Source organism: Dryobates pubescens, chromosome 7 (genome assembly GCF_014839835.1).
Source record: "Dryobates pubescens isolate bDryPub1 chromosome 7, bDryPub1.pri, whole genome shotgun sequence".
In the NCBI taxonomy this organism is placed as follows: domain Eukaryota; kingdom Metazoa; phylum Chordata; class Aves; order Piciformes; family Picidae; genus Dryobates; species Dryobates pubescens.
The window spans coordinates 4,263,795-4,284,896 of record NC_071618.1 but is presented as its reverse complement, the minus strand read 5'-3'; the positions used below and the strand labels follow the sequence as shown (position 1 = coordinate 4,284,896).

Below are 21,102 nucleotides of genomic sequence, written 5' to 3'. Positions count from 1 at the left end.
CATCAAGAACAGTGTGGCCAGCAGGAGCAGGGAGGTCATTGTACCCCTGTACACTGCACTGGTTAGGCCACACCTCGAGTACTGTGTCCAGTTCTGGGCTCCTCAGTTTAGGAAGGAGGTTGACTTGCTGGAGTGTGTCCAGAGAAGGGCAACAAGGTTGGTGAGGGGCTTGGAGCACAAGCCCTATGAGGAGAGACTGAGGGAGCTGGGGTTGCTTAGCCTGGAGAGGAGGAGACTCAGGGGTGACCTTATTGCTCTCTACAACTACCTGAAGGGAGGTTGTAGTGAGACAGAGGTTGGTCTCTTCTCCCAGGCAGCCAGTACCAGAACAAGAGGACACAGTCTCAGGCTGCGTCAGGGGAGGTTTAGGCTGGAGGTTAGGAGGAAGTTTTACACAGAGAGAGTGATTGCCCACTGGAATGGGCTGCCTGAGGAGGTGGTGGGGTCGCCGTCGCTGGGGGTGTTCAGGGCAAGGCTTGACAGGATGCTTGGTTGCATGGTTTAGTTGATTGGGTGGTGTTGGATGATAGGTTGGACATGATGATCTCGAAGATCTCTTCCAACCTGGTCTATTCTATTCTATTCTATTCTATTCTTAATTCTGTGTCCCCAAATACTGTTACAAGAGATCAGAGCTCCTTTTCTCTGAATAAACTAAAAAACTCCTGCATTTTTCAGACAGTTTCCCTTGACTTTTTTTTTCTCTGTTGTCCATGTGCATTGGTACAACACCTCCTAAGAAGGGCTGAAATACGAGAGGCACAGAATGTCTCTTATGAAGCTTACAGTCATACCTGGAAAAAGCAGGCAAGGTCTGGGGCAACCAGTCCCATTTTCCAGTAATCAGCAGTGTCATGGCATGAGGGGACGCACTGCACGATTTCTTAACGGCATTATGGTCTCTAATTATTATGAAGTAATATGGTAACAATTACTGCTGATATAATGAGACTGAGCAAACAGGGGAAGAAAAGGAAAGAAACACAGGTTTTAAGTCAACCTACTAACTTTTTGCTAATTTTCATGCCAATTCTTATTTCCTGTAAGACGCAATGTGGGTGGTGATAACATTTGGCATAAGCTGTAACTTCTTTTCTGAGCATGCAGTGGAAGCTCTTTCCCTTTTGGAGATGTACTTGCTACAGCAAAAGTCGTAGGAGGAAGACTGTATGGCAGAAAAATCAATTTCTCCTTCATTATAATGTTGAGAGCAGTCTAAAAAAGTGCAAGTACAAAATGACTACTGTAGTAAAATCTGAAGACCTTGTTTAGTGCAGATAGGTATGATAAAGATGAGCTTCCAGCCACAAAGCTTTATAGCCAACAAGTATGGAACACGAGAGGAAGAAGAGGTCAATAGCAAGGAATTTGCACTGCAAGCTGTGTCCACCCTCAACTGTGAATTTTTATTATTTTTTTCCTAAAAGCCTAGAGCAGTACATAAAATCTGTGCTAGGTTAAGCACAGGTTTTATACATGATAGGAACCAAGAGAGTGGCACACAGAGGACCATGTACAGCAAGAGACAGGCAAAGCCACCTATCAATGATTTTGCATTTCTTGTTTGGAGGACAACAATGAAATTATTTGCTTGACATTCCTGATAATTCTTCAGTAGATAGGTCTCATGATTACGTTACATTTAATTTCTTCTCTCCTGAGAAGAAAAAAAAACTGTTAAATATCCTCAGAATATCATTTAGTAGATCATGAGATCCAATCCAAGGCCCAGATTTAAGCAGCCCGGAATCTGGGATTGGTTCACCCTGATTCCAGCTTTCTGAATGAAACTACATGAAACCAAATTCCTAACTTTAAGATATACTGGATCTGAAATTAGTGCCAGACCAAATAAAAGATTCACACAGCTAAAAGCAAAGTGCACATCTTGGAAAGTTTCCTTTCTTGTCTTTTCATTTCTCAGATCTCAAAATTATGCCTTAAATCTCATCCAGAGCTGCCCCTTTTGTGCGATCGCAGAGTTTACCCTTAAATCTCTTTGGGACATAGAAATCAGGTCTGCCTCTCCTTGCTCAGGGCAAGGGGGGCAATTCACTATGACAGCCTCAGAGCACATTTAACAATATTAGATCCCTTTTAGGATAGGGAAGAAAATGCCTAGGTATTGTCTAAAACAGTGGCAGTCTCTATTCTATTAAATAGTGCTTGCCTCTTCTCCTGTGAAGAGCACCCAGAAATCACTGAAGAAGAAACCTCCTGTGACCAAGACACTGTGATATCCACCCCTGAGTCCTTCTTCCAGTCACGAACTGCTTCTATATTTTACATTCAGCAGCTCTGGATAAAGGGCAGAAATGGTATAAACCTGTAAAGGAATCACACTTCATGTATTTTGCATTTACACATCTTGACTGCAGAGAAATTTTTCACTCCTTGTTATCACACATCTGCTCCTAACCAAGGGCTGGAAAGAACTGTTTCTGAAGAGAGGTGAAATGTAGAAGTTCACAAACAGTTCCTGCTCATGCTTTAACTTAGCAATAATGCAAATGAACTGTGCAACCAAATAATCCTATTTGGAAAAATATCAGCCTGGTATGAAGTACAGATTTCCACCCTAAACACAGACTACTTGGATAAAGCTATTACTCCTCTCAGACTCGGTCCTACCTGCACACACCAGTTTATCCTAGTCCAACTCTATTCATTTTGCTGAAATTATTCCTTGAAAGAAATTAAGTCCTCTCTAGTTCCTTTATGGACAAGTGCTTGATGTAGATTAGGGGTGTAAACAGAATCAAAATAGAGGGGAAAATAGATCCACCATCACCTCTTAAACATGGTAAAGACTGCCTCTGCTACTTGCTGGAAGCAAATCTTAAGGAAAGGTCACTCGACTGTAGGGTCAAAACAGCTGGGCTGCTACTCTTTCAGGATTGTCCACAGCACAGATGAACAGTCATCAGGACTTTTCTTCCAAGCAGGTTTTGGTAGTTTGACTCTTTCCTCTTCAGCAGTTTCTTGGAGTTCAAAAGACTTCCTAGCTGATGAGTTATTACACATATAAAGGCATTCATCCCTTAGTCTGTGCTAGTCAGCAGCTGACCAAGCATTATTACATTTGGGAAACAAACAAACAAACAAAACCCAAAATAAAACACCAAACAATTATTTTTTAAAAACCCAAACAAAACCCCCAAACCAACTGAAAAAATATTTCTAGACATCAAAAGAAACTTTGCCAATTCAGACTGCTCTGAAATCGCAAACACCAGCTATGTGGAATAAAAGATGGTAACAAAAACTGAAATGCCAGAGGAGAACTCAGGATTTTGGAATGGCATAAGGGTGACTCCCACAACCAGAATCATAGAATCATAGAATCAATGAGGTTGGAAAAGACCTCAGAGATCATTAAGTCCAAATTGTCACGTCATGACTACTAAACCATGGCTTCAAGTGCCACGTCCAATCCCATTTGGAACACCTCCAGGGACAGCAGCCCTGGGCAGCCCATTTCAATGGCCAACAACTCTTTCTGTGAAGACCTTTCTCCTCACCTCAAGGCTAAACGTCTCCTGGCACAGCTTGAGACTCTGTCTTCTTGTTCTGGAGCTGGTTGCCTGGGAGAAGAGACCAACCCCCACCTGGCTACAACCTCCCTTCAGGTAGTTGTAGACAGCAATAAGGTCTCCTCTGAGCCTCCTCCTCTGTAGGCTAAACAACCCCAGCTCCCTCAGCCTCTCCTCACAGGGCTTGTGCTCGAGGCCTCTCATCAGCCTCGCTGCCCTTCTCTGGACATGTTCAAGAGTCTCAATGTCCTTCTTAAACTGAGGGGCCCAGAACTGGACACAGTACTCAAGGTGTGGCCTAACCAGTGCTGAGTACAGGGGCACAATGACTTCCCTGCTCCTGCTTGCCACCCTATTTCTAATCCAGGCTGGGATGCCATTTGCCTTCTTGGCCACCTGGGCACACGGCTGGCTCATGACCAGCACCCCCAAGTCCCTTTCTGCCTGGCTGCTCTCCAGCCACTCTGACCCCAGCCTGTAGCCCTGCATGGGGTTGTTGTGGCCAATGAGTAGAACTCAGCACTTGGATGTGTTCAATCTCATGCCATTGGACTCTGCCCATCTGTCCAGCCTGTCAAGGTCCCTCTGCAGAGATCTCCTACCCTCTAACAGATCAACACCTGCCCCCAGCTTGATGTCAGCTGCAAATTTACTGATGATGGACTCAATCCCCTCATCCAGGTCATCAATAAAGATATTGAACAGGATGGGACCCAGAAGTGATCCCTAGGGGACACCACTAGTGACTGGCTGCCAGCTGGATGTGGCACCATTCCCATCCAAAGCAGAGAGCTGTACCCTACTCCAGCTGTAATCTCCAGAATTCAGGCACAACACACAACAGCCAGCCTCAGGTTAAGAAAGAAGCTGATGACTCCAATAAACCCCAAAATAAATTGTCCCAGTAAATAAAGAAGATCCATGAAAGTAATCAAAGGCACATGTCATAATTGCTTGTGTGTGCATCCAGAAAATGCCGAAGACATAACAAGAGCTGAGGAGCAAACAGCAGTTGGCCCTAATTGAGACAAACTGATGCATCCATTTGCAGTTCCTTCTACTTGCTTGTCTGTGTCTGTAATCATTGTTTGACATTTGCCTGAATCAGGGTAACTAGCTCTCACTTGTGCCCCGGTGCTCCACAGCTGTTGGACAACTCATTCAGCTGCATCAAAGATCAATCAGATATACAATCACCAACTCCACATCTCCTGGTGTTAACAGTGCCCACAGTCCCATGCACAAGCAGAGATGGAGGGCTGGTTTTCCCTTGCAGGGCAATGATTGCCAGACATTGGCGCACTAAGAATGTAGAGAATGAAGGAGCAGGAGCACGTAACAGTGATGCCTGATACTTGGTGCATGACTAAAGTCTACCAGCAATACAAACCTTTGTCCCTCTTCAAGGAGGAGACTCTGCTCCTTCTGAAGATTACCTGGCTCATCCTCTTCAAGTACTTGTCTCTCTCCATCACCTACTGAGATACTTTCTTGTTTTGGACATATTGGTCAAATCTAATTCACAAATCCCATGTTGATTCTTCAAACTCAGATTTGACTCTTGTCTCTAACCACTAGCTCTGGTCACAAAGAGGTCAATGAATGGCTAAAATAGCTGGGCCACTGTCATTACACTGTCATTACTGTCATTGCAAAATTTATAGCTCATTTTCTTCTTATTGTGTTGATTTATCTGACTGAAAGTTGAATTAAAATGGAGGTATGATGTGATAAACCAGAACTGATAGACCTTTTGGGGTGGATTGAGCTAAGTGTAGCTCACTCAGTCTGACATGCTTATTTCTGTCTTCATGACAGGATAGCTGGACTCCCAGACACCAACATGACTGAACGCTTTGACTGCCACCACTGCAAAGAGTCCCTCTTTGGTAAGAAGTATATCCTGAAGGAGGACAGCCCCTACTGCGTGAAATGCTACGAAGACCTTTATTCCAACACCTGTGATGAATGCAAAAAGCCTATTGGTGCTGACTGCAAGGTATGTCAGCTATGTGTCTTGTTACAGAAATCTTGACAGAGTAGCCAGGATATACAGCTTTTAGGTATAGTGCTATCTGGAAGGATCTCGTGTAACAGCTGTAGTTTCTCCTGGTGGAAAAGCACGCTTTCTGAAACCCTCTATCTGCCTCTGCTGTCCTTGGGGCCATCTGGGGTCTGGAATGCTGACAGAAGCTGATTTTACCTACCTTTGGGCCAGAGTGAGCTAGGCTGCTTCTGGCTTTGCTGTCACCACAACTCAGTTATCATCAAGATGACAAAGCATCCTTAGGAAGAGGTGCCAACTCCTGGACCACAAAAATCCAGCTAATGTTGACCCAAGTAATAAATCCATTGGAAGGCAGTATAATTAGCCTTTTAAGTACAGAATGATGACAGTGGAGTCTAGCTAAAGATTGTAAAGGACAGAGCAGAGACCTTGCTTGCTTGAGGTATGCACTACTGTGCACACACTTCTCCAGTACAAATAAGGTGTGACCACCTGAATTTCTTTTAAATTAAGCAAAACTGGAGTTCAGGACAGTTTTACTGTGACTGAATGAACACAGATGATATGTGAGCCATCCAGTGAAATGTTTGCAATACTCATCGTCTTTGCACAAAATTAAGGCGTTAAAAGTTGGCCAAGAGTTTCACTGACACAGGGAGTTTGCACAGCAATTTGCCTTGCATGGCCATGGGATTCCTGACCTCAAGAAGTACCAATTAGTCCCTATTACTGATACTACCACTCTACCACTAGTCAGATTGGTAAAAATCAATGTCTCATACCTTCTAAATTGTTCTGTTCTTCTCTATTGGCAAATCAGTAGGAAAGCCCTTTGGAGAAGCCTTAAAAAGGTGAGAATGTTTCACCCTCTTGGCAATAATCTGTAACAGGGTATAAAACTCCTACAACTCATAAATATTCAGATCAGAGAAGAGATACAGCTGGCCTGACCTGAAAAAAACCCCAAATATTTCTGTCCCATTCCAGAATGTGCTTTTGTTTTAAGGTCTCTTTCTAATCCCCTGAGAATATGTTTCCATGTGTTGATATTCAAGAATGTAAAAACTTGGACAGGCTTCCACAAATCTCGGACAAAGTATTCAGGAATTAATCAGGCTGAACTTTTCAACCCAGATTTATGGATTCAGGGAGTGTGGGTGCTATCCGATATACTGCCCTTCTGTACTTTTAAGCGAGACACACTCTAACAGTAGGTAGAAAAAAAGAGCCCTAACTATCTGCAATAAAAGAATATTTTATATCATAAAATACCAGAATGATATGCAGAAAACACAACTACAGGACAGCAAAAAAAGATGTCTAAAAAAGCTATAAAGCTTATCAGAAACAAATGTGTCCCTTTTTGTTTCTGTGCCTCTCGTTTGTGCCTGTTCATGCTTTATGCTGTAGCTTTTGAATGTGTTGACCAATTTCAATCAAATTCTGACAGATAGATGAAAGTGGCAAAACCTACAGGTGTTTTGGAAAAAATGTGTGGTTGAGTGGACAGAGATTCTACTCGTGTTCTCACTGAGGAAAATGGGAGTAGGTTCTTCCAGTGACAGAATACATTTGAAACAGCCCCTACAAAGTGCCCCAGCCACATGCTAAGTTTCAGTTGGAGCTTGTGTACTGTATGACTGAGTATAATTCAGCCACAGAACACAAAGACACAAAAAAATCATGCTTCTGCTCCTTGTTAAGCTCTGTGTGTGTGTGAGGTCTGTTGGGACAGGTTGGACTTGATGATCCTTGGGTTCTCTTCCAACCTTAGTTATACTGTGATACTGTGATATATATACATGTATATAAACATCTATATTTTAATATACATTGTTATATATTGCATTTTCTTCTGAGCAAATTAGACAAAATGGGAATAAAACCAGTGTGTTCAATGCCTGTAGAAAATAGACTCCATATTTATTTGCATGTTCTCACTTAGCCTTTTTATACAGCTGTAAAATTAGGATCTAAAACCTAATGGAGTGACAGTCTTGGGTCACATCCACAGCTCTGCATGTGGCAGGGTCACCCATACCTACATCCACATTACAACATGAAAAGCTCTTTATAACTCTCACCTCAGATCTTCCTTTGCAAGTCCCTTCTTTTCCACCACTGTCTTTCTACACTAACTGAGAACTCAGCTGCAGCTGAGATCTCTCAGTTTCTCTCCTACTCACCCTCCCAAATGAAAGCATCCCTCATATCTCTGAAAGGGTTACAGTATAACTAAGGTTGGAAGAGACCCCAAGGATCATCGAGGGTTACAGCAAAGTAAAACAGGTGGACAAGAGGATGGCCACTTCTTCATCTCTGACACTACTGCAGTGTATCAGCACCAATGCATAGTATCAGCTCACCTGAGTTTAACTTAAGCCTGCTAAGAGACTGGGAATAGTCCAACTTCGACAGTACTGGGCTCTCAGAGGATAAAACTGATGCCAGATTTTCACCTTGTGCATTAGTTGTGGCACAGAGCCCACAAGACAACTATTCTGAAGAGAAGTGTTCTCTGAATTCAAATCAGGAGAATTTGCTTTGCTATCTTCCTGTGGTAATTTATGCATTACCGTGAATGTAACTGAGTAATTTGTTCTTTATTTTAAATACATCTTTTTCCCCCACCAGAAAACCCCTAAATGCCTGAATAACACCTTTGGACTTAAGACATTTCATTAACTGTAAACAATTCTAGCTGATGTTTATGAAGCTTTCAGAGGCAGATTAAAAGCTTCATATACCGAGGGGTAGGAGGCACTGGTAGGTAGTAGAAGAGCACAATGCCATTTCTCTCACAGTTATTACACATTATCCATATGCCAGCAGGTTCTAGTGGAAATTTACTCTGTGTAAAAAGAATTGGCATTTCATTGCCTATGTTCCTTGTGAGCCCTCACCACACCTATGGTTTCACATACGGTGTGGAAATCCATCCATTAGGTTCTCAACTGAAAACTGCCGAAGCATGAATTTTGGTTGATTTTAGCTTAAGTTTCCTTGCAGGCCCTGTGGCACAGAAACCACCACAAATACAGGAAATACCTGCAGTAATCCAGTGTTGTTTAATGCAGTCTGCAAGTTGGCCTTGGCAAGTAGGAGGGGGTCAAAGCTCGTTCTGCAAAACGTAAGGATAAAATTAAAAGTGGAATGTGAGATAAAGCCACTGTGTCAGCATGTGGGCCAAAAATTAATCAAAAAGGTCACTTACATATAAACTAAACAAAAAATAAAGCCTCTGGCAATGTGGATCAGGAAAGGGCAGAAAAAGTTGTTTTTCTAATTTTTTATGTTTAAACCCTGTCCTGAGTTGCAACACTTTTTCAGTGCATTACTGAATATCAGACCAGTTGTGAAGTGGGACGGTAAAAGAGGCAGATACCTTCATCTTTCCTCATATCACTGAGGGGTTGGATTCAACACAATATTGCTTGTTTTTACCTTGTCTAAACGTGCTTTTGATATACATGTGCAAGTCTGACATATTCCAGTGTTATGATGCAGGGTGTGCATGGCTAAAATCTGTACAGCAATTTGTTGGCATACCCCATTTACCCTTCTCAACCTTCTGAAAAGGGCATTGCAGCAAGCAAAAAAGTTTGATGTAGTCCTCACCCAAGAACAACCCTATATGGTTACCCTTCTAGTAATAAGCTTTCTAAACTCCTCCTTCCTATTGGGCCTCTGTAGAAAGACAGTTCTGGAGAAACGCTAATACATAATGGCTTAAGTTTACTTCCACTTAGAAAGCCAGAGTAGAAGACAATAGAGCTGCAAGATACGAGTCTATGCTTAAGCCAGCTACCTGGTAACTGCAGTTTTAGGGCTCTTCTAGTTTAAAACCAACCAACCAACCAACCAACCAAACAACCAAACAACCAACCCCAAACAACAAAAACATAACTTTTCTAGTTTTTAAAGAAAGTCACCTGGAGTCCCATTCTAGAGGCCAAATAAACCATGCTGGATCAAAACTACACAGAACCATGGAGAAGCTGTAAGACATGATCTTGAATGTTGAAAACAGTTACCTTGATAAAGTCTTTTTGGGGAACATAATAATTAAATAATTAACAGTACTATCCACCCAAATTAAAACAATATCTACAATAATGAGTAAATAAAGTTCATTGTCCATTCTGGCTATCTCAGATGTAGATGATTCAGAAGTCCAAAAGCCAGGAAACAAGAAAACAGAACTTTGGAATTGTCTCCCTGTGACAATTTGGATATGGAGGTTTTAAGTTCCTTCTTCAGCTCTTTCACGCAATTCTTTATCTCACCAGACAGAGTTTCAATGGCTGAAACCAAGGAAACACGTGTGAGACTATCCTCCAACTGTGTCATTTGGTCAGTGAAATGGCCAACAGTAGGAGGCATTCCCCCACAATTTCTTGCCACAATTCTGCTTGCCAGAATGGTAGCATAATTAGGAGGAGCCAGCTTGATGAGCTTTTTGGCAAGACCTGCTCCCACAGGAATTTCATCAGGATTCAGAGTACCATGGTCTCCATACATTACTTCTCTCACAGAAAACTCTCTCAAGCACTTAATTCCCTCATCCATGGTGTTCCAAAGCTTAGGGTTCCATGGAGGGTCATTTCTGGATGGGTACCTCATAAGAGCTGCCCATAAGAGGCGTGTCTACAGAGAAACCATTTCCATTTCTTTAGGCCACGATTTTTAGAAGGATTGGTGTTTTTTTTAATTGATAATCAAGTACCACTGCAGAGAGTATTATAAATACTTAGATGCCCATGATATTCCCTTGGACTGTGTTCTGGATCGCCGGCTGCAGGTACAACATGGTCTCTTATCTTTCAGGCTGATCCACAATTGAAGCACAGGTAAACCAAAGCACAAGAGTCAGTAAAAATTAGTAGCGGTGGGGAAAACAAACAACAACAACAAAAGGAGCAGAGATCAAACCAATTCCACCCTTGGTGCAGATCTGCTGAACTGAAAAAATGCCAGAAAGTAATTGGGAAAAGGATTTCTGCCCAAGAGTGAACAGCTATGAAATGACCTAGAAATTAGCAATAGCTAAGACAAACAGGGGAAGTCTGTTATACACAAAAGGTTAACAAGTTTTAATCTGAGTTGGAACCAGGGCTTTACTCTCAGAGGAAATACCGCAATGAAATTACTTGTCCCTCCGTCACAATCAAAATACAAAGGTTACCTTGAACTTAAAAAGGGTTGATAGTTGTCATGAGCTGTTCTTGGTTATCATAGCAAAATAAGTTCACTTTCATCAAAACATTTTGTTTGCTGGAGCCATGCAAATCAGGCTCTGCTCCTGGCTGTGGTTCAGATTTCGATGTTTGCATTCTCTGAGCTTCCAGTTGTGCAAATTATTCATTCTGCTTACTCTGTGGGTTTGGATTTCTACAGGATCTGTCTTACAAGGACCGTCACTGGCATGAAACCTGCTTCCACTGCTTCCAGTGCAAGAATTCATTGGTGGACAAACCTTTTGCTGCAAAAGAGGAACATCTCCTTTGTACCGATTGCTACTCCAATGAATACTCTTCCAAATGTAATGAGTGCAAGAAAACTATTATGCCAGGTTAGAATGCTCACTTTTTGGACTAAGTAAGAGCAGGATAAGTATCAGACCTAAACCAAACATTTGTGAAAAATGCTTTTCCATGACTATCTCTGTTAAGTCCTGCTGAACTTAGTACAATACAGTTAAAAGTGCATTCTATGTCATTTCAAGTATTCATTAAAAGGCTTTTGATGGCTGGACAACTAAAATTGGTCTCTCCGTCCAATCCAAACTTTGTACTATTTTGATTGGCTTCCACCACTTGAAGATCAGAATTAGCTTGCATTTAAAAGCTTACTTATTTCACTATTTAGCTTTTATTGTAATTACTCTAAATTTAGCTTCTGCCATAAAAATGAAAAAATGGCCAAAGTGCCTACAAGGTCTTTCTTGAGCAAAAAGATAAGAAGAAACAGGAAGGATCTCAATATGAACCATGAGGTTATAGTAACATATTGCTAAAGCCTCATCTGCTCATGTCAATACTACAGTAATCTATGATGAATTGAGAGCTCAAAGTGGAAGGAATATTGGTTCAGAAAGCAGTTTGAAGAATGCATGTATATGCTCCATAACACTTACTTGTTACTTTTTCTATTAACATTTTCTCTTGGCTGGTTTTGACATTGGCCATCTTGGACTAAAGTTGGACCTAACATGTACCTAAGGCATAAAAATGAGGGCTTGATGATGAAAAAGAATTAACAGAATATTCAAAAGCAGATGGCCCTACCATTCATTCATGACTGTGTATGAGCAGCTCCTTCTATTAGTCCATGTGCACCTGTTTTTACTGATACAGCACTAACAACTGATGTGCCTCAGAACAGACAGTGCTAGTTTTAAAGATGGAACTCCATATATGTATATATATTTTAGATTGTTCACCAAATTCACCATGACCAGTGTGCTTATTTACTGAATGGGTCTCTTTATACCTGTTATGACAGCTATAGACTGCTAAGTAGTAATAGAGGCTAGATTCAGCAACCCAGAGAATCCCTTCTACTCTTACAGCCTGAAACAGAAGAAATTTGATGATGAAAATGTAAAACCACCAACTGGTCTTCAGCTGCTTAGTCAAGATAGCCATGATGTCACCACATTGACATACCCAGCATGTAGTTTCTACTTATACAGCACACCACATTAGTAAAGGAGCTACACCAGAGTACTGTGATCACTAATTGAAGTACAATTCATTCTTAAAGAACCAGCAAGTGGTTGGATACCCTTTATGGAGGCTGCTAATGGTACATTTGCCCTTTGGTTTGCTCCACTAAGTGTACAATTCAGATTTAATAAAGCATTATTATGACATGCCCATTAAATAATAAACCAATTATAAGCTTGATCTTTTAGTCCTTCTGCAGACTGAACTCTCACTGACTTCAATCCAGCAGCTAACGAACAAGGCTCCCCCTGCCTTGAGTTGCAGTGACAACACAATCCCAAATGGCAAAACATAAGAAAATAAAATTCTAGACTATTAAAAAGAAAAATTGTCCACATCTCCTTTTTCCAGAATATCATTCCTTCAAGAACTGATTTATTTACTCCTTGGTATGATATAAAAAGTTACCAGCAGAGAGAAGGCATAATTCTTAAAGAGTGTCCATTAATAAAATGGATCCAAAACATGCTAGCACGTAAGCATCAGGCAGAAGGGTAACTAACAGTTCACCTACTACACTCCTGCAAGCCAGTTCTTAAAAAAAACAAAACAAAAAAATAAATCCTGAAGCATGCCTCTGGGCAGAATTTAATGAAACTGAAAAACATGCAACTGGTAAACAAAAAGGAATTAATGCTTGAGAAGGGGAAAATGCTAGAACTGCACCCTGCAGTAAGGGGGGTGGGGGAAATCGGCATCAAAGGAATTAGCATGGCTCTTCATCATTAGCCAACATGATCAGCTTGTCAGCCTTCTGAGCACCTGACATCATAGGTTGCTATAGGCTTCAAGAGTAATGCAGGAGCACCATTTGTTTTGTTGTCCCTTCTGGGCAGTATCAAATATTCTGACTCAAACTGGTACACAGGAAATTGTATAATGTGCAATGAAGATTGTCCATGTAATAAAGCATCTCCAATTTCCTGGAAAGGCTCAAAGTCTATCGTGGTCTGAATCTCCAAAGTACATTATCTATGCGCTAAACCTGCATTCTAAACAAGTACATTCTCCTAACTACCACACCACTTCTCTGCTTTTCAGTAAAGGACTGTTTAAAAGGATTTTTCTTTCATGTTTTCCCTATGGTTTAAATACAACTGAAGACAGAGAGAAAGCTTCTTTCTTACTAACAGTTTCAAGAGACAAAACATTTAGGACAGGCATTGCAAAGCTGAAAACCACTGAAAATTTATAGTGGACCTCAACGAGAACAGGAAAAAGGACACAGAGCAGACACAGGATGATCCTCTATGACTGGACTTTATTGTGAAAGGGATGCAAGAAGCTTGCCAGTAATTAGCCAGGTATTTTGCAGCTGTCTGAAAAAGAAACAACAGGGAGTTAGAATGACCCAAGTCAAACTTTAATGAGTAACAGCACTAACACCTTTGCTCAGCAGTAAGAGCAACTTTCACTGGTGTCTTGCCAATATCCCAGAATCTTGTATATTAGAATTAATAACTAACTCTAATAGCGCCACAAAAAGGTGACCTAAGCCCTCATTATTAGCAGTAAATGTTTCTGGTTTTCATAGAAGGAGGAGAACCACTCGTTCTCTGAAAGCCTAAAATGGTACCAAATACCATGCAAAGCTGGTAGGAACATGAAGTAGCTCCTAGCTGCACTATTTATTGACTGACAATAGTCTGTCAGGCAAATGAGGTACAAATTGCATCCATCTTAGCCAGAAAAAGTTCAGCTGATCCTCTGGTCTCATTATAGGTACTCGGAAGATGGAATACAAGGGCAACAGCTGGCATGAGACGTGCTTCATCTGCTACCGCTGCCAACAGCCTATTGGGACAAAGAGTTTCATTCCTAAGGACAATCAAAACTTTTGTGTACCCTGCTATGAAAAGCAGTTTGCCATGCAGTGCGTCCAGTGCAAGAAGGTATTGATCTTATTTTACTTAGCTAAAACCTAGAGGGATTGAAGTCTGTTCTGCCAAACAGAGAGGGACCTGGGGGTGCTGATTGACACCCGCCTAAACATGAGCCAGCAGTGTGCCCAGGTGGCCAAGAGGGCCAATGGCATCCTGGACTGTATTAGGAATAGTGTGGCCAGCAGGAGCAGGGAGGTCATTGTGCCCCTGGACTCTGCATTGGTTAGGCCACACCTTGAGTACTGTGTCCAGTTCTGGGCCCTTCAGGTTAAGAGGGACATCGAGACACTTGAATGTGTCCAGAGAAGGGCAACAAGGCTGGGGAGAGGCCTTGAGCACAGCCCTATGAGGCGAGGCTGAGGGAGCTGGGATTGTTTAGCCTGGAGAAGAGAAGGATCAGGGGTGACCTCATTGCCCTCTACAATTACCTGAAAGGTGGTTGTAGACAGGAAGGGGTTGGTCTCTTCTCCCAGGCAACCAGCGCCAGAACAAGGGGACACAGTCTCAAGCTGTGCCAGGGGAGGTTTAGACTCGAAGTGAGGAAAAAGTTCTTCACTGAGCGAGTCATTCGTCATTGGAATGTGCTGCCCAGGGAGGTGGTGGAGTCACCGTCCCTGGAGGTGTTCAAGAGGAGATTGGACGTGGCACTTGGTGCCATGGTCTAGTTGTGAGGTCTGTTGGGACAGGTTGGACTTGATCCTTGGGGTCTCTTCCAACCTTAGTTATACTGTGATACTACTGTGATACTGTGAAGTCCATCCCACCATTTCATATCCAAGTAGGCAAAATATCTTATTTCCCTGTGTGTTAAAAGATTCAGAATCAAATGATTTTAAGAGATGGTATAATTTTAGTTCCTATTCTGCACCAGACATAGTATTTACAGTGAAAATTCTCTTACTTAGGTTTAAAGACCCCTTTGTACTGAAAGAACACCATGAAACAAAAACTGCAGTGGAATAATCTCATTCTAATATAATCCATCATACATTACATACCTCAACATTTCAAGTGGGAGGAAGATGAGCTAACACCAATAATGTTACAGTATTCTAATGAAGTTCAAGACAGAGAGATAAGCTTTAAGTAGAGAAAATGCTGTTCCTGAAATAAACACTACCAAATTCAAAATGCTGAGGAGTATGGCTTTCTAGGCTAAGGACCTTTTGTTTGTGAACTGCCTAAATTCTATGCATAGACACTAAGTATTTAGAATTCTTCCCTAAAAAGAATAGTCTCAACACTTAGGGAACTAACAAATCTGCTTCCTAAGGATACATGCATAGGCAAAGATAATGAAAACTATGGCTATACTGGCATTAAATTCCCTCTCCCACTATCACTGTCTCCTTTATATCTCCTTTTGCCACCACCTGTGCCCACGCTACCCAGACTTTCCTCTACTTGGGCCCCCCAGTTTAGGAAGGATGTTGACTTGCTGGAACAAGTCCAGAGAAGGGCAACAAAGTTGGTGAGGGGTTTGGAACACAAGCCCTATGAGGAGAGACTGAGGCAGCTGGGGTTGCTTAGCCTGGAGAAGAGGAGACTCAGGGGTGACCTTATTACTCTCTACAACTACCTGAAGGGAGGTTGTAGACAGACGGATGTTGGTCTCTTCTCCCAGGCAGCCAGTACCAGAACAAGAGGACACAGTCTCAGGCTGTGCCAGGGGAGGTTTAGGTTGGATGTTAGGAAAAAGTTCTATACAGAGAGAGTGATTGCCCATTGGAATGGGCTGCCTGGGGAGGTGGAGGAGTCGCCATCATTGAAGGAGTTCAGGAGGAGACTTGATGGGGTGCTTGGTGCCGTGGGTAAGTTGTTTAGGTGGGTTGGATTGGTTGATGGGTTGGACACAATGATCTTGAAGGTCTCTTCCAGCCTGGTTTATTCTATGTATTCTATGTATTTGTCTTTTCAGCCAAGCAAAGCTGCAGTCTGGGCAGAGGTAATAGCTGGCCAGAAATAACTGCACCTTTGTAAAACAGAACACATAAAAGCTAGATTTTCCTTTGAGCCTTTGACTGGAAGTGCACCCATCCATTAATTTTCTGAAGCTTTGAGGAGTTTTGTATCTTAAATATCTGTCTAGTGTACAATTTTAAAATGTCAACTAGAGTTGAGAACAAACTCAAAAAATACTTGGGAAAGAGGCAAAACCACAGATGAATATACATATCAATCAGCACAACCACATACAAGCTTGACTCCCAAAGAATCTCCCTTTGTGAAAGAAAGGAAGAAAAAAAATTAACTGTCCAACTTTACAGCCTTCTTAGGAATACTCCAAGGATCAAAAAACTTTAGTGTGTTGAGGACCAGTTTTGGTAGGCAGCACCTTGTTGGGAAAAAAATAGAATAGAATACATATAGAATACATAGAATAAACCAGGTTGGAAGAGACCTTCAAGATCATGGCATCCAACCCATCAACCAATCCAACACCACCTAAACAACTAACCCATGGCACCAAGCACCCCATCAAGTCTTCTCCTGAAAACCTCCAGTGATGGCGACTCCACCACCTCCCCAGGCAGCCCATTCCAATGTGCAATCACTCTTTCTGTATAGAACTTCTTCCTAACATCTAGCCTGAACAACCCCTGGCGCAGCCTGACAAACAAAACAGACAAAGTCCCAAGAAGTAGAAAGCAAAGATCTTAGCTAACATTTGAGATAAAATAGTATTTGCCAAGGAAAATGACAGAGAAGTGGAAACATCCAAGGTATTTCCTGAAGAATGGGACAGGTGAAGAACAGAGATGAGATGAATCCTAGCACATATATATATGAAAAGCAACATACAAAGACTAGTTTTAAAAACAAAGAGGACAACTTTGAGAGATATTATAATGTATGGAAAGTACTTTTATAATGAGGCTTTTTGTATAAATACATATATTATAATAAATCACTTAAACTATTTTCTCAAGGTCAACTCCTGCCAAAATTATTTTGCTGCAGTTTAGCCTTCTTTCCCTCCTCCCACTCAGAAAAACCTCATCATCCTTCCTCTCTACCAAATCAAGACATAAACCTGCCACCCTCAAGAAAATCCTTTTTTCCACTTTCCATAAAACAGGCTATCACTACAGGAGGTGTCACTTACCAGGAGCAGCCATGGCACAAGGAATGCTTCGTTTGTACTGGATGCAAGAAGCAGTTGTCTGGACAACGTTTTACCTCCAGGGATGAGTTTGCATATTGCCTGAGCTGCTTCTGCAACCTCTACGCCAAGAAGTGTGCTGGGTGCACAAACCCAATCAGTGGTAGGTCTCTTGTGGCTCTGCCTTTGAATTCTGGCTTTATGTTCAATGACCTGCTCCTAATATTAAAAATGATTAAATAATTAATTCTGAGTAACTTGAGAGAATCAAGACACTGTACAATTCAAGATGGATAAATTTAAATACTTACTATGTCTTTTCATTGACTCCCAGCTAGTCATTCCAATACACCACATTCAAATCACTTGCAATTTCTGAGGTTAAACAAGACAATTACTATTATGAGACATTTGTCCCTTTTCTTTTTTTCCCTGTACAACGTCTATACCCCTTATAATAACCTCCATAGCTTCAAAATCTCAAATGCTTTTAGCAGTTTGCTAAGCTGCTTCTTTTCTTGAGGCACTCTTGCTTCAAAGCTACGAATCCGGTCATGACACAACCTGTCACATTTCTTTCTTAATGATTTAAGTGCATTTTACAATACAAAATTATCTTACTTACACACCATAAAGCATCCTGTAAAAAAAAAAAATCAAGACTGATGTTCAGAGGCAGTTGCTTCCTTTTTCTTCTGGTGTATATCATCCTGCCAAAGTTTGTATCTGCCATTATCACTAGTGGTAATAGCCTAGTTCACAAACTTAGCTGAACCAATGGAACTAATTTGAGGATATACAGAATAAGAGTAGGAAATTAAGCACAGTAACAAATAGATTTGTCACACTGGCATTTTTTCCGCTACTTTATGTCAGATCTCCACAGTAATCCATGAGGGGACTCTGAAACAGCATCACTTGATAGTTGGTGTGCTTTTCTTGTAACACAGTGTTGTTTGTTTTCAAACAGGACTTGGAGGAACCAAGTACATCTCCTTTGAAGAACGGCAGTGGCATAACGATTGCTTTAACTGTAAGAAGTGCTCACTCTCATTAGTGGGTCGTGGCTTCCTCACAGAAAGGGATGACATTCTTTGCCCTGAGTGTGGGAAGGATATTTAAGGCTCAAAATAAGAGGTGTTGAGAGGAAAGCCATGCTTGCAATATATAGTCTGAAGTATACAGATGTTCAGAAATAGCTTTGCCACTCTGTATTTCACTGTACTATTAATGTTACTTAACCTATTTCTTCAACTCTCCAAATCTGGAGAATTCAGAATCTCTCATAGCAGTGCTGGTGTTCAAGACTTCTACAGCTAACCAAAACTAATGCAAAACCAGAGCTGTAAAACCATTTGGGTATTACTGACATAATATACTCATTTTGTTTGGGTTTGTTTTTTTTTTTGTTTGGGTTTTGTTTTTCCCTTCCACTAAACATTCCAGTTACAAGCAAGCGATATAGGATTATAATGGTCACACACATTCATAGATGGATATTCAGGGTGAAACTCTCAGCCCACTGAAATAAATGGCAAACACCATCCAATTTCAGCAAGGCTGTGATCGCACCTCAGTGTTTCTTGAGCTATGTGACTAGTGTGTGCTACCAAGTGTCTAGGAAGACTGCAAGTGTAGAAGGTGTTTCAATGTACAAGGATTTGTGCCATGCCATAAAAAGATAACGATAAAACAGTTGACGTGGGACTGCTTCATAACAGGTACATATTTTATTGCATGACTAGCTGATTGTGTGGATTACAAGTTCCAATTGACAGTGTCAGTATTACAGTTAGTTGACATTACACTGTACATTGTATTTTTCAAAATAAAATCATTTAAAACAAAACTGTGATTGTGGTTTCATTGTACTGACATATTAGGGATTCACAAATATAATGCTTTCACAGTCTGAAGAACTACAACGCGAGAGCCATACAAACCAACCCTTTTTGCACTTAGTTATCATGAAACTGTAGAGTTTAGACAATCCTCAGATGGGCCCTGCTGATACAACACAGTCATCTACTAACTGAAATCCATGGGGAAATTATCATTGAAACTGAAAATTCTGATGCACTAAATGGCAAGAGTTGGAAGGGACCTCTGGAGATCATCTAGTCCAACCCTTCCCTGCTAAACACAGGTTTGCCTAGAGCAGGTTTACAGAAACGTGATGAGGAAGCTTTTGAAAATCTCCAGAGGAGACTTAACAACCTCTCTGGGCAGCCTGTTGCAGTGTTCACAGGCAAGAAGTTTTTCCTTACATTCAGATGGAACATTCTGTGTTCTAGTTTGTGCTCATTGCCCCTTATCTTATCACTGGGCACCACTAAGAAGAGTTCGGCCCCATCACCTTGACCCTAACCCTTTAGATATCTATATGCATTGATAAGACCAACTCTCAGTCTTCTCCAGGCTAAACAGCCCCAGGCATCTCAGCTTTTCCTCACAGGAGAGATGCTTCAGTCCCCAGACCATCTTTGTACACCTCTGTCGGATTCTCTCCAGTAGTTCCCTGTCTCTCTTGAACTACAGAGACCAGAACTGGACACAATACTCAGGATGTGGCCTCATTAAGGCAGTGTAGAGGGGAAAAAGAACCTCCCTCAACCTGCTGGTCACATTCTTCTTAGTTTACCTCAGGATATTGTTGTCCTTCTTGGCCACAAACACATACTGCTGGTAGCTCATTGTTTACTTGTGGTCCACCAGCACTCTCAGGTCCTTCTCTGCAGAGCTGCTCTCCAGTAGGTCAACCTCTAACCTGTACTGGTGCATGGGGTAATTCCTCCCCAGGTGCAGGACTCTACACTTAATCTAGTTGAACTTCATTAGGTTCCCCACTCTGCCCAACTCCCCAGCCTGTCCAGATCAATTGCAGCTGACAAAAAGCGTGTTTGTAGGCTCTAAACTCAAACTCAAAATACTGTTTTTCTCAGCAAGCAAGGATGTCAAGACAATTCAAAAGACACACATCTTTGTGAAAGTCAGAAGTTTAACTTCTATACTATGGTATGCTTTAATTTTGTTCTGTACTGCAATACGTAATACCCTTTGCACCATTTATGCTACATGCCTACTGCAAAGGCAACTGTCAGTAACAGTATGCTGTCAGGACAATAAAATGAAGAGGAAACAATCCAAAGGAAGATAAATCTCTTTCCAAAGCAAACATCAAGAAATACAGCCACATACTATCCCAGTATACCTTCCATAAGGAATTACTTTGTCACCAGCAAATGAAAGAAAGTAACACATTGCATTTCCAACAGGAATCTTAGATGTAGAAAGAACAATTAGGATATATTTACTCTGGGTAGGGAAAGTTTGCTCCTAGGTCCTACCACACCACTTTTGAATTTTTCTTTTTGTACCACATGTGAAGTGCTCACAGGTCATTCCTCTCTCATTATTTCAACAAGCTAAATAGATGCACCATATCAGATTTGGTTTACTGTAAACCATTTGAAGAATTTGACTGGCTGATGTTTTTGAAGTATATACCATACCAGTCTGATCTCACTGAATGACTAAATTCTATCCTTTGGTGAATTTGTTCTATAATGAATGCTGTAGTAACTAATAGTCATAAAAATCTGTCTTATAGCCACATTTCCCAAAGGAGGGCACACACCTCATTTACTCTGAGGATTTGCAATCCTCCAGCATACTACAGCTCTGTTTTAATACTTTGCTGAAAGAAGGATTACTGTTATCTAAGGGGGTAGTAGAAGGTAGTAAAAGCAGCATGGTTTGCACCTTGCCCCAAAACACTGCAACAGACTGGACTGGAAAACAGCCCAAGCTTTGGGGAAGGGCAGATGAAACATGACAAGGCTGGAAA

At 41.4% G+C, this 21,102-nt stretch overlaps 1 protein-coding gene across 1 annotated transcript in view; it reads left to right on the top strand.

The window, feature by feature from the left end:
* The window catches only part of FHL2 (four and a half LIM domains 2), a 28,806-nt gene extending 10,073 nt beyond the window's left edge, over positions 1-18,733 (top strand). Inside the window, exons 2-6 of the mRNA XM_009911424.2 lie at positions 5,352-5,532; positions 10,939-11,113; positions 13,992-14,161; positions 17,232-17,418; positions 18,226-18,733. Of these exons, the coding sequence (XP_009909726.1) occupies positions 5,377-5,532; positions 10,939-11,113; positions 13,992-14,161; positions 17,232-17,418; positions 18,226-18,377 (840 nt within the window). The 5' untranslated portion in view covers positions 5,352-5,376 and the 3' untranslated portion in view covers positions 18,378-18,733. The remainder of the gene's footprint in view (positions 1-5,351; positions 5,533-10,938; positions 11,114-13,991; positions 14,162-17,231; positions 17,419-18,225) is intronic.
* Positions 18,734-21,102: the final 2,369 nt, after the last annotated feature.